Source organism: Staurois parvus, unplaced genomic scaffold (genome assembly GCF_062004578.1).
Source record: "Staurois parvus isolate SC_StPar_1 unplaced genomic scaffold, SC_StPar_1.0 ptg000178l, whole genome shotgun sequence".
Lineage (NCBI taxonomy): Eukaryota > Metazoa > Chordata > Amphibia > Anura > Ranidae > Staurois > Staurois parvus.
Genome location: NW_028317974.1, coordinates 2,187,932 through 2,200,982, shown reverse-complemented (window position 1 = coordinate 2,200,982; position 13,051 = coordinate 2,187,932). Strand labels below are relative to the sequence as shown.

At 39.2% G+C, this 13,051-nt stretch overlaps 1 protein-coding gene across 1 annotated transcript in view; it reads left to right on the top strand.

The window, feature by feature from the left end:
• Positions 1 to 13,051, top strand: part of AUH (AU RNA binding methylglutaconyl-CoA hydratase) — a 311,152-nt gene that overhangs the window by 292,486 nt on the left and 5,615 nt on the right. The window contains exons 8-9 of the mRNA XM_089677150.1: positions 11,383 to 11,433; positions 11,966 to 12,013. Of these exons, the coding sequence (XP_089533276.1) occupies positions 11,383 to 11,433; positions 11,966 to 12,013 (99 nt within the window). The remainder of the gene's footprint in view (positions 1 to 11,382; positions 11,434 to 11,965; positions 12,014 to 13,051) is intronic.

Genomic DNA, 13,051 nt, shown 5'->3' with positions numbered 1-13,051 from the left:
ATATCTCGAGGATGACAACTTTTTATGTTACTGACTATAAAAGGGTAAAGTCTTGGGAATCTCTCTGATATACCCATCAGTAAGTATATTATTAGCTACTGAATTTCCCAGATTTTACAACTCCAGTTTGTGTGCTCTTTTTAGGATTTATAAAAAATAGTACTTATTTACACAATCATATCTCAAGATCCATTTGTTGCCTTGTTCAACACATGACTGAATACCATTATCTTTCTCCTCTATTAAAGGAGAAGTATGGTCAGAGTTCTTTTGGCCATACTTCTCCTATGAATCACAGGCATTCACATAGTTCTGCACTCCTGTGATCCAGATACAGTTGACAGCGGGCTAAAGTCAGCTGTCAGCTAACGTCATAGACCTGGTTCAGGCTCTGCTGGGATCCCAACAACAATGTCAGGCTCAGCCTCCCAGTGCACCACTGAGAGCCTGAGGTAGCCCCTCCCGCCCCTTGCACAGCCCAGCACTCCAGTGAGTTGCTAGAGGGGCTGCGCAAAGAGTCGGTGACTGATACTCACTACTCTCTGCTCAGTGAAGACCAAGAACTGAGCAATCAGCAATCATGTGATCGCTCGGTTCTTGGTCTTAGAGTCGGCAGGGGGTAGCTGCAGCTCTGATTGGTGCTTCAGCCATTTAGGTGAGTACGAATGGTTATTTTTTTTCCTATACTTAAAGGACACAGGAATACAGATGCAATAAAGTTATACTGCCACCTACAGTGGTATTGGGCACTGATAACCAGGGCCTACAAAACTGGAAACAGGATTTTATTTTTGGAGAGTGAGATGCAGTGCTTTAAAGAGAGCAATAATATATCATAACTGTGACGATCGCGGCGTCAGACCCCAGCCCTTCTCACCAAACTCGTGACCGAAGGACTAGCCAGTCTAAAACCGCGCTGTCACGTGCATAACAATGCCACGCTCAGTTGCACTCTGCACAGAGATTTTCCAGCTAATGGACCACAATCTTGCACATTGCAGATGTGTAGATGAACAGCGTTGTCACCCTGTTACAGGAAGTAAAAAAAAAAAAAAGTCCACTACCGCATCATATATGTATTCTTTAAATTTGCCAATAACTTTTCCACATACCGGTAGTTTGAATGAAAGGGGAATTACATACGAGAAACCACAGCCTGATAAACATGGATGAATACACTTGCACAGCTCAGGTAGAACAAGGCTTTATTCACATTTATCTGTGTACACTTTCATGCATTTTTTATAGCGTTTTTTAAAATGTAATTTTGCAAATTGCTGCATGTTATACTGTGTTTCTATTCATCATGTGTTTTTGCTTTTACCCAATGCAGATTTATTTTTCATGAACTTTTGGATGAAACATGCTTCTTGTTTTTTTGTATCTTGTGTTGAGGAAACATAGCTGGTTGTACACCTCCTTTTGCAGCTTCCACAACAACTGTCACTTCTCAGCCTCTTCTGCATCTGTCTGTCTTTTTTAGTAGCAGTGGGAGTGGTCAGAGAGGTGAGGGAGACTACAAACTCCCCAACTGTCAAAGAAAGACTGCAGCCATCTTTCTAGATGTGGCTAAGCACATGGCAGGTACCAGAGGAGGTGCTTGTTACTATGGGATGACAAAATACTGTACCAGAACAACATGAAAGAAAAAGACCACCAAGTGCAGCATGTGTATTTTAGGGAGATAACCTAGCAAAGATGCAATCAAGGTTTGAAGAATTCAGAGGTAGGTAGAAAGTACTGTAGAGTTCAGGGGCCAGTAGTATGTAACGTGGAATGCAGGAGTCAGGAGTAGATAATGCACAGTGCAGGTGTCAGAAGTAACTCATTGCAGGGGTCTGTAGTATGCACTACAGATTTCAGTAGTATGCACTGCAGAATTAGTAGTGTGCAAAGCAGAGTGCAGGGGTCAGTATTAAGTAGCGCACAGTTCAGAGGTCAGTAGTAAGTACTGTAGAGTTCAGTGGTCAAGAGTAAGAAGTGCAGAAGACAGTACTAAGCACAAATTTCCACCTCTCTATGTAAAACCTGATTCACCAGATCTCAGGTGTAGCTGCACCTGACAGAGTAAAGAAAAGTCATTCGAGGTCTCTTCTTGACTTTATCAAATAACACATTAGAGTCAAGGAGTAGTCTAAGGTCAGTTCTGCATTCACATTTCTGCTCTGATCCGATAGATGGTGGGCAGCCTTGCCGGGTCACGATCTGCTCAGCAGATGCAACTTATTTGTATCCATAGAATTAAGTGCTTTATGTAAGATTAGACAGTTTTTTATATTTACATAACTACTTATATCATATGACACAATTATACAAGGGATGTTCAAGTCAAACTGGAACTATTGAGTTTATATAATAAAAAAACAAATTTTGAGGAGTGGAAACTGCATTTATTTTCGGCATGTTCCCCTATTACATTTATACACTTATCCCAGCATTTAACTAATGCCTGGAAAGCTTCAAAACAGAAAGATTTGTCAGTACGCCTGAATCATCTGAGGACAGCCTGCTTCACTTCGATATCATTGTGTTCACTGTTCTCACAGAAAGATTCATCTCTTGTGCAATTTCACGACAGGTTATGTGTCGATGATCCTGGATCAGGTGTTCCATGCGCTGAATGTTCACAGGAATGACTGCTGTGTGCTGGGAACCACCACGACTGGGATTGTCACAGACAGACGTACGGCCATCTTTCAAATGTTTACACAATTCAAATATCTTACTGCAACTGAACCTCTCATATACATGTAATTTTACATGTATAAATAGGGATGCTAGAGTGGTGGTACTACACGCAGTAGTAATTTGCCAGTGTCTTCTTTTATTGATAGGTGGCACACATGTCGCGGGCCAGTCCAGAGACAGTTAATCAAGATGGTAGACAGTGTTAATGCGTGCATTAGAAAGCAAGTGGTGATGAAGTTTCTTGTGCACTGTACTGTGCTTGAAGTCTTATGTAGATATCTGGGGTTTTTACCCTTTGTTCACAAGAAACTTCATCACCACTTGCTTTCTCATGCACGCATTAACACTGTTGTCTGCCATCTTGATTAACTGTCTCTGGACTGGCCTGCGACATGTGTGCCACCTATCAATAAAAGAACACACTTGCAACTTACTACTGCGTGTAGTACCACCACTCTAGCATCCCTTTTTATACATGTAAAATTAAATGTCCCGGTTTGACTTGAACACCCCTCATAGATTAACAAAACTCAAAAATATAAACCACAAAAAGTATTAAAGAAATGTCCAGCTTATCTTTAAAGTGAACGTATTGTGTTCTGTTGTTTTAATTAATTTGCCACTTGAATTGATTGGATAGAGGTCATGGTTAAAAAATGACCTGCACCATGGCAAAGAGACTTTTTATTGATGCTTAAAAGGTCAAATAAGAAAACTGAAAAAAGTAATTTGTGCTGAAGTTCAATTTGTAATATGTTTTAAATAATCTGATCTCTTGAAGTATTTTAAATCTTCTATTGGTACTATATTAGATTTCTTCCTTTGAGATCAACCAGAAAACTTGGTTATCTCACTGGATTTGGCAGAGATAAAGCGATCTCTTGTTGGAATTTTCTGTTATGTTTTTGACTCAAAATGGAAAGTTTTGGTCTTTTGGTATTATAAGGTTTGCTTAGTGCAAAAGGTGCATTTTCTTTTAAGTAACAGTATATTAGCCAATTACTGGGAAATTGAACTCTTACATAAAAAAGATTTTGTCTCTGAGATCTTGTTACATAGGCACACATTGATGCTAGCATATCTGTATGACAGAATTTCAAGATACGTATTCTCAAAAGCTTTCAAATACATCACTTTCCTAGTCGACAGGATCATGTTTACTAATTACTAATTATTGCCTCAGCATTTTTAGTTTTGCTGGAAGTCTTTTGCAGCTTCCGCATCACAGGTGACAGTTCCTACAGTGCTGTTGTTTCTAAGCTTTTGTCAGAGAGCAGAAGACTTAACTCCCTTTAAATCATAAACGGCAACTAATTGTAGCTCTCCAGAACTTTCTGAGATGTGAGAAGTAGGTTCTGTGCATGAAGGATGTTCTTGAATAAATACGCATCAGCCTGCCTACTCTCTTGCATCATCTAGCTTGTACTTTGTTACTGTGTAGCATAATCATTCTGATTCTATGGTAAAACACAAAATACTTCAGCTTTAGGAAAAATTAATGTTTTTTTTCTTTTTCCTTATTCCCTCCTTTTTTTCTTCTTGTGCCTTTGAGAACAAGAAGGATGTTTGTATGTTGTGGAGATAAAGGATTGGGTACTTGTCTGTTAATTCACCGGATTTATTTTTATATATATATATATATATTTTTTTTTTATATATTTAAATAAAACATATAAAAAAATATATATATTTATTTATATATATATATATATATATGTGTGTGTGTGTATATATAATGAGGGAATAATGAGGGAATAACACCTTCTATCTTGCTCCCTGGTCTCCTCCTCCCACGCACGACTGCAAGACTTCTCCAGGTCCTCCCCCATCCTCTGGAACTCACTACCCCAATCCATCAGACTGTCACCTTCCCTCCTCACCTTCAGGCGCTCCCTGAAAACCCACCTCTTCAGGGAAGCCTACCCCACCCTCACCTAACAGCCGCTGCCCTTCCCTCCTCCTACCACTCCATCCCCCACAGCCGTTTCCTCCTGTACCTCTACCCCCTCCCTCCTAGATTGTAAGCTCGAAAGAGTAGGGCCCTCTTACCCCTTGTGTGCTGTTTGATGTTACTGTACTGTTTCATGTATTGTCCCCCCTCTATTGTACAGCGCTGAGCAAACCCTTTGGCGCTATATAAACTCGATAAATAAATAAATAAATATATATGTGTGTATATACAGTCAGGTCCATAAATATTGGGACATCGACACAATTCTAACATTTTTGGCTCTATACACCACCACAATGTATTTGAAATGAAACAAACAAGATGTGCTTTAACTGCAGACTGTCAGCTTTAATCTGAGGGTATTTACATCCAAATCAGGTGAACTGTATAGGAATTACAATAGTTTGCATATGTGCCTCCCACTTGTTAAGGGACCAAAAGTAATGGGAAAAGTAATGGGACAGAATAATAATCATAAATCAAACTTTCACTTTTTAATACTTGGTTGCAATACTTGCCCATAGTGTAGTAGATTATCAAAAGAACTTTATTGCAAACATTCAAGGTGGTTCCATTCCTCTGATGATGTGTGTGCGCACGTAACGCGTAAAGGAGGAGCCCGGACGACGTGACTCTACGCCGCCGGAGCCACATGGAGGCCCGGCGGCCACCTTTTATATCCACAGGGTTAGTTCACACTATACCTGGATGTTATTTTACTACTTATCGTGATTTGGATACCTTGAATGTTTGCAATAAAGTTCTTTTGATAATCTACTACACTATGGGCATCCTTCCCTAAACTCCCTGAGAGGAGTACTTATTTTCAGACCCAGGCACCATACCAAGAGGTGGAAGATTTCCTGTAAACAGGCAGTTCCTTCCAGCCAGCCCCTTTGAGGAAACCTCTGGTTACCTGGATCTTGTGCTTCTTCATTGAAGTCCTGTCATCACACGGAAGGGAGGATTTCGCAAACTGACCAGACCTTTGACCACACCTTTGACCAGACCTCTGATGAGGGATTTTATACAACGCTCATACTTTTTTTCTGGTGAGTGCGCATTTCTATCATTTTCCAAGGAGCACCACCAGTACCTACTAGTTTCTACGATCACAATTCATAGACTTTATGGACATTGTTTGAATTTATTTTTAGTTTTACATATGATTTTAGCGCTGCACTAATTTATATAATTTGATTTACTGCATATATTGGTTGCTTTGAGTGCAAAGCTGCTTTCAGGATAAAGCGCTCACTACATATCTTTAAGGATTGTTACCCACCTCAGCCCCAAGCCATTTCTAGCACTTTCTGTTTACATTTTAAAATCAGTATTTTTTTTGTTACAATAAACCTTCCGTTTTAGGATGCCCCACAGATGCTCAATAGGGTTTAGGTCTGGAGACATGCTTGGCCAGTCCATCCCCTTTACCCTCAGCTTCTTTAGCAAGGCAGTGGTCGTCTTGGAGGTGTGTTTGGGGTTGTTATCATGTTGGAGTACTGCCCTGCGGCCCATTCTCTGAAGGGAGGGGATCACGCTCTGCTTTTGTATGTCACAGTACATGTTGGCATTCATGGTTCCCTCAATGAAATGTAGCTCCCCGGTGCTGGCAGCACTCATGCAGCCCCAGACCATGACACTCCCACCACCATGCTTGACTGTAGGCAAGACTCACTTGTCTTTGTACTCCTCACCTGGTTGCTCCCACACAGCCTTGACACCATCTGAACCAAATCAGTTTATCTTGGTCTCAACAGACCACAGGACATGGTTCCAGTAATCCATGTCCTTAGTCTGTTTGCCTTCAGCAAACTGTTTGCAGACTTTCTTGTGCATCATCTTTAGAAGAAGCTTCCTTCTGGGACGACAGCACGTGCAGTCATCTTCTTTGGTCGACCATGGCGAGGCCTGTTCTGAATAGAACCTGTCCTGTTAAACCGCTGTATGGTCTTGGCCACCGTGCTGTAGCTCAGTTTCAGGGTTTTGGCAATCTTCTTATAACCTAGGCCATCTTTATGTAGAGCAACCATTCTTTTTTTCAGATCCTCAGACAGTTCTTTCCCATGAGGTGCCATGTTGAACATCCAGTGACCAGTATGAGAGAGTGAGAGCGATAACACCAAATTTAACACACCTGCTCCCCATTCACACCTGAGACCTTGTAACACTAACGAGTCACATAACACCGGGGAGGGAAAATGGCTAATTGGGACATTTTCACTTAGGGGTGTACTCACTTTTGTTGCCAGCGGTTTAGACATTAATGGCTGTGTGTACAGTTATTTTGAGGGGGCAGCAAATATACTCTGTTATACAAGTATACAAGTACACTCACTACTTTACATTGTAGCAAAGTGTCATTTCTTCAGTGTTGTCACATGAAAAGCTATAATAAAATATACAGCCATCTAAAGCAGTGTGCAAGAGCTGACAGGGTGGAGAAATGTATTGTCTACACACAGTTCTCCTCCCAATCGGAGATCCTCGGCAATCACCGAAAATATCTACCAGAGAACGATCTTAAGCCCCCCTAAGGTGAATCTCTGTTACTCTACATCTACCTTCACGAGTGGTTCCCCCTGCTGGATGGATAGTGTGTTCCTGGAACCTGGAGATGTATGCGGTGTGTTATCTGTCTTGCTGATGTTTGCCAGATGACCCCCAGTGTTCCATTTCCCAGATCCAGATGACCAGGAGTTGGTTTTGATATATTCAAATGCGCATTAGATTGCGCTTTCTGGTTAGTGCAATCTACACTCACTTTCAGCCACTGGAGTCACGGAGTTTCACCTTTATATTGATATTGAACTTGAAATGATTTGATTTTACACCACTTTATGCACTTTATTACGTCACTCCTGGACGTTATTCACATTACTGTGTTTAGCGCTCTGAAGCGCTTTTATCACCATTTTATTGCTTATGATACTATGAAGCGCTTTTATCACCATTTTATTGCTTATGATATTTTTTAGCAGCTGATCTATTTATTTATCATCGTCTTATATAGCGCTGCATATTCTATGTTATGTAATTTAGCATACCCATGCCACCCTGTAGCAGTATTTCTGCTATAGGGCGGCCGGGAAGCGGTTAAACATATTGAGGTGAATAAAATATATGAAGTTTTAATACTATAGTTTGCTGTGATCCATTCCTGAGTTTGTGAGCACCTGAATAGTCCTCTATTTCTCTATTTTCATGTATGTTGAATACCTTTTTGGGATGTGGTGCCTGTAATACCCACTCACACCAGTTTTTGTGTTTACAGTATATAAAGTGCATTAGCAGACATAAAGTGATCTGTCACACTCCAGATTTTGATGGTTGTTCTCAATCATTTCACACCAACATTACCACCTAGGGTAACCTTTGTTTCTTATGTCATTAGGTTGACATAAAATACTGAAATCTGATTACCGTAAGCAGAAAAGAAAACAACAGAAATGGTTAGAATTGAAAGGAATAGTACAGGGTAAGAACAATCAAATGCAAGTCACTGCAGTGTGACTTCTTACCACAGGACAAAGTGATTCTCATGCTTTGCATATGCAGCTTCTGTTTTTTATTTTTTTGTCTATTTACTATTTTAATGAATCGACTGCTTCTGATAAATCTTGTGTGTTATCACAGATTTTAAATCTTCTAGAGTTCTTTCTGTTATGTTTAATCAGTTGGACTGCTGGCACTTATTGTATGTAAGTGACATATCTGTTTAACATTTTCTGCTGTTTTAACCCTTGGGGTGAGTACGACCCCAGCTCTTGCTGAATAAAAGAAAAACCTTTCTGTTGTGTCAAGTGTAGTGGCATCACTTTTAATATAGGAATATTTCACATTAGTGACAGTGCATATATCTGTCCTTGGGCTATGTCAGTGTGCAGGCTGCAGCTCATCAAATCATCCGCTGTAGTGCCTACTTGGGTTCCTTCTAAGCAAGCTGCCAGTGCAAGTGAAGTGCATACATAGACTGTGCACACAGTGCAGTGCCAGAGACTGGAGTAGGGTGGTGTAGGTGGAGTGGGTGGTGGAGGAAGGCTGCTTGTCAAGTGAGGCCACTCTGCTTATGTGTAGTATCCACAGAGAATTTTCATAATCCATCTTGCATTGGTCCAGTATCATAATTTTAATTGGTTCTTTGGGCTGCACTTAAAGCAGACCTAAACCCTCCTCTCCTTTACAGCCAAGGAATCTTCCATATTACCCTATGTTTGATCTGCAGTTACCGTTGTGCTGCACATGTGATCAGGTATGCAAATTGATGACTTGAGAGTTCAGTTGAGAGCACAACAACTGTGACAGTTAGCATTTATCGCAAGCCTTATATGTAACTGCTTTGGGCAACAGTTATAACAATGGGTTTAGTTCAATTTTAAAAACTAGCATTTAAGAATAAGTTCTCTTTATAGCTAAAAATGAGCCCTGACTGATTTTATCAGGAGAGCTGCTCCATGCCTGCTGTGCAGAAAAGAGAAAGAACACAGAAGTACCTCTAAGTGTAGACTGAACAGTCTACACTTAGAGGCCCTTCTGTGTCCTTTCTATTTTCTGCATGTACCTTGGAGGCTGCTTTTGCTTCTAACAAGAGGCTTGCCCTGAGTTGACTGATACTTCTGTGCTCTTTTGTCCCCACTCCCGTCTCTGGATGGATTTTACTTCCATTTCTTGGACTTTCTAACATGAACTGTCCCTCCGCAAAATGATCATGTCATTTGCGCCTCTACTCCACTTTGTGCCTGCTGTGCAGCCTTGGAGCTGAAGCTAGCCTTGTATCAAAAATTAGACTTTTTGGGGGCACAGGTGTAGGTGGCAGGGAGAAGGAAAACCATGGTCACCTACGTTCCTTTTTATGTTACTTTTTGTTTCCATCCTATTGAAGCATTTACTATATCTTTATGTTAACACGCTGCTAAGTCGCACGCACAAGTGTGAACCAAGCCATATTGAGAAGGTTTGGTTTTTATGTGTTCTCTGCTGAGCAGACACAGTTGGTGCCTGAATCCTGGTACATGTTTTTTTCAGCACAAAGGATCTGCGTGAGAGAAGTGGGTATGCAAACAAGGTGTTAAAGAGGACCTCTACAGCAGAAGCTGTGCCCAGAAAAAGTCAAACGGAAGTACAAGGACTAGTCTGCAGTATTACCTGTAGGCTCTCTGCAATAGATATTTTTCCCATGGCTTGTTCCACACTACAGTATATCCCTGCATGCAGGTGGCCATCCTGGTAGACTTGCAGGACTTTAATTAAAGGCAGATTGTAGATTTTTTATATTCTTCTGTTTAGCTCTATAGGTTACTCCAGCATATTTTTTATTGGAGGGGCATGGGCTTATGTAGTTAAAAACATGGATATATATACTTTTATTATTTATTTTTAAAAATAAATGTAGAAAATACAGGAAAATATATTTTTGTGATTTTTTTTTTTTTTTATGTAACTCAATGTACTTTGCTCATAGATGAACATTTAATGATAAATAGCTGCTGCTAGGACAAAAATCACTATGTTGTACCTTTGCTGTTTTAAAATGGCACCTAGGAAATGGTTGATTGCCACCTATGTGCTGTCATCAGATGTCAGCCTTCAACAGATTAACCTTAGCTAATAAAAGCTGATCTATGACTACAAGATATTGTGACTGTATATGTCTGTACATAACTGCTATATGAACCAATGTTTTAAAGAGCCCAAGGGTGTTTGTGTGTTTACAACAATAATGAGATTATATCAGCAAGAGGATAAAGAATACAATCACAACCGAAATAGTCACGTAATCGTAGAGATTATATTACAAGCAAATTAACACTAACAAACTCTAGGAATTAAACTATTGTAATACCTTCAATTGAGCATAGAAGTGAAAACCTCTATTTAAGTAAATATGTAATCTAAGCTATGGAGTGGTGAAATCTGCTTACAAACTATGTGATTACTTCATCCTTAGCAAAACATGTTTGAATTATATATCTATAAACCAGAATTGTTTGTATTTCAATTACCTGTGTGGGCTGTAGTTGTATAGAGAAGTTCATTTTCAGAAGTGCACAAGTTTTCTATCAGCTTGAGGCTTATTTAATCAGCAGTGTGAATCATGCAGTAACTCATAGTAACCAATTAGAATTTCATCCTGTATTGTTCTGACTTCACCAGATTAATGAGTGAAGAAATTTGATTTTAGCTGTTTATGTATGCCATTGTTCTTTGCTTTTTAAAGGAATTCTCTTCTGTGAGAAATATGGTGGTTGCCAATGCTAACTAAAAATGCTAGTTGCTTTGTCATCAAACTAATCTATTGGCTCCTGCATTTTATGTTTTACTGACCCACAAGTATGCAATTCAGGAGTTTGGGCTTTAATCTGATCAAATTTGATGCATGGTTTTTCTGGGTCAGTAACTTGGAAAGGGTTATTTTCAGAATGAGCTAGGAAAACAACAAGTATTTTTAGGAAGGTCAATAGTGATAGCCTACATATTTGTCTCAGTGAACATTTGTACCAGCACTGACTGTTTTTTATAAATGCAAGAATATGATTATAATATCAATTGTCACCCATGTAGTGGGCAATTATAAAAAGATTATGTCTAATCTGCTACAATAATTTTCCTGTTTGTAGGTAAATAAAGACTAATCAACTGTCGGACTATATCTTTGAGATTCCAAGTAATTGATTTATTTGTATTTGCATGCCCTTTACATTTTGCAATTAATACTGTCATTATTATTATTTTTTTAATTCTAGGGACCGATTGCTATGAGAATGGCTAAATTAGCAATCAACCAAGGCATTGAAGTAAGTTAATTTAATTGCATTATTGTTTCATGTAGTGTAGAAACCACTGACTGTGTGGAATATTTATTAAGGTGCCCATATCTGACCTAATCAATTCAAGCAATGACTTTGATTCAAGCATTGCTTGCAACCCTCAGGAGAGGATTCTTATTCATGTTCCTTAGAGGGAGATTGCATTGAGCATTTTTGACCTTGGAAGCTTGTTGAAACATTTTTGTGACTTTCATTTTGCTATGCAATAAATGGAAGGAAATTCACATTTCAGGCCAATTGGAGAGAATATCACAACAGGGTTTAGTGCCATGGTAGTGCTACTGAGGACATCTACAGTATATACTATATTTTACCACCTGTCCTGCCCAGTTAAATATATATGGTCAACTTTAGTTTAATGTCTACAGTCTTATTTTTATGACTTCTGATGTTCAAAAATACACTTTAAAATGTGTGAATGTTATGCTAATGATGTGAATAAGTTCATATTCTACAAAGCTCAAAGTGCTAATAGTTGCATCTTTTTTTCACATTTTAGGTGGATCTAGCCACAGGCTTAGCAATAGAAGAAGCATGCTATGCTCAGGTATGATACCCAAACATTAAGCCCAGTGTTGGCACCTTGTGAGCCAATCAGACTAGTAGGTATGAATGAGTAAACAAATCAAGAACATCAGTGGTGAGCAGTCAATTGAGTGGACTGGAACTTTTATATTCATAAACATAGACTCCAAATGAATGCAAGCTATACTTAGTTGTCACGACCAAACATTATCTGAATTTTCTTTCTATTCTTCGCTTTACAAAGCTTAGCTTTTCGCAGACTGGGATTGCTGATGGAATGTCAACCTCCATGCTCACCTAGCTATTTTGAGAAGCTTTTCTTTATGCAGTGTAGTTCAATTATGTTTTCCAGTCCCTCATCAGTCTCTATTAAAGTATCTCTAAACCCAAGAAAATGTAATAGATATTAGCTTACTACTCCTTAGATGAGGTGGCTGCATTCATTTCTTTTTTCACGCTAAGTATATTTTCTGAAAGAAAAATAACTGTTCATATTGGCAGAAATCTGAATCCTGTTTACTGCACTGAAATCTCAAACAATATATCTGCTTTTCCAGCTGTGTTGTGAATTACAGAACACCCTATCCCAATGTAATGAAGATGAAAAGAGGGGGAGGTGTTTGTAGTCCAAATAAGAAGAACAGTCTAGAGTGGCAACACTAACTTTCTGCACAGTATCTATGGAGGAGCACCCTAGGCTGCTCTTCCTATTTGGATTACAAACACACACACAGTAAGTGTTACTGGCAGGATCATTCTTTGAAATTGAAGTAAGCAAGTCTGAAAAAAGAAAACAAATGCACCCACCTTATCCATGCACTAGTAAGCAGCTAAATATTACATGTTTTGAGTTTAGATATACTTCAAAGGTAACATTCATCAGGTAACATTTTTGGGGGTTGCTTATACATATAAAAAGTTTGAAATTAGCTCTTATCAATGCTGCCCTTGGTATCACGATTCATTATTCATTTTCTCAGCAATAGCACCGTACCTTCCTTCACCCTGTGATGCTTTTATGAATGTCAGAGGCTTTCTATAGTATTCCCCTTACAAGCCC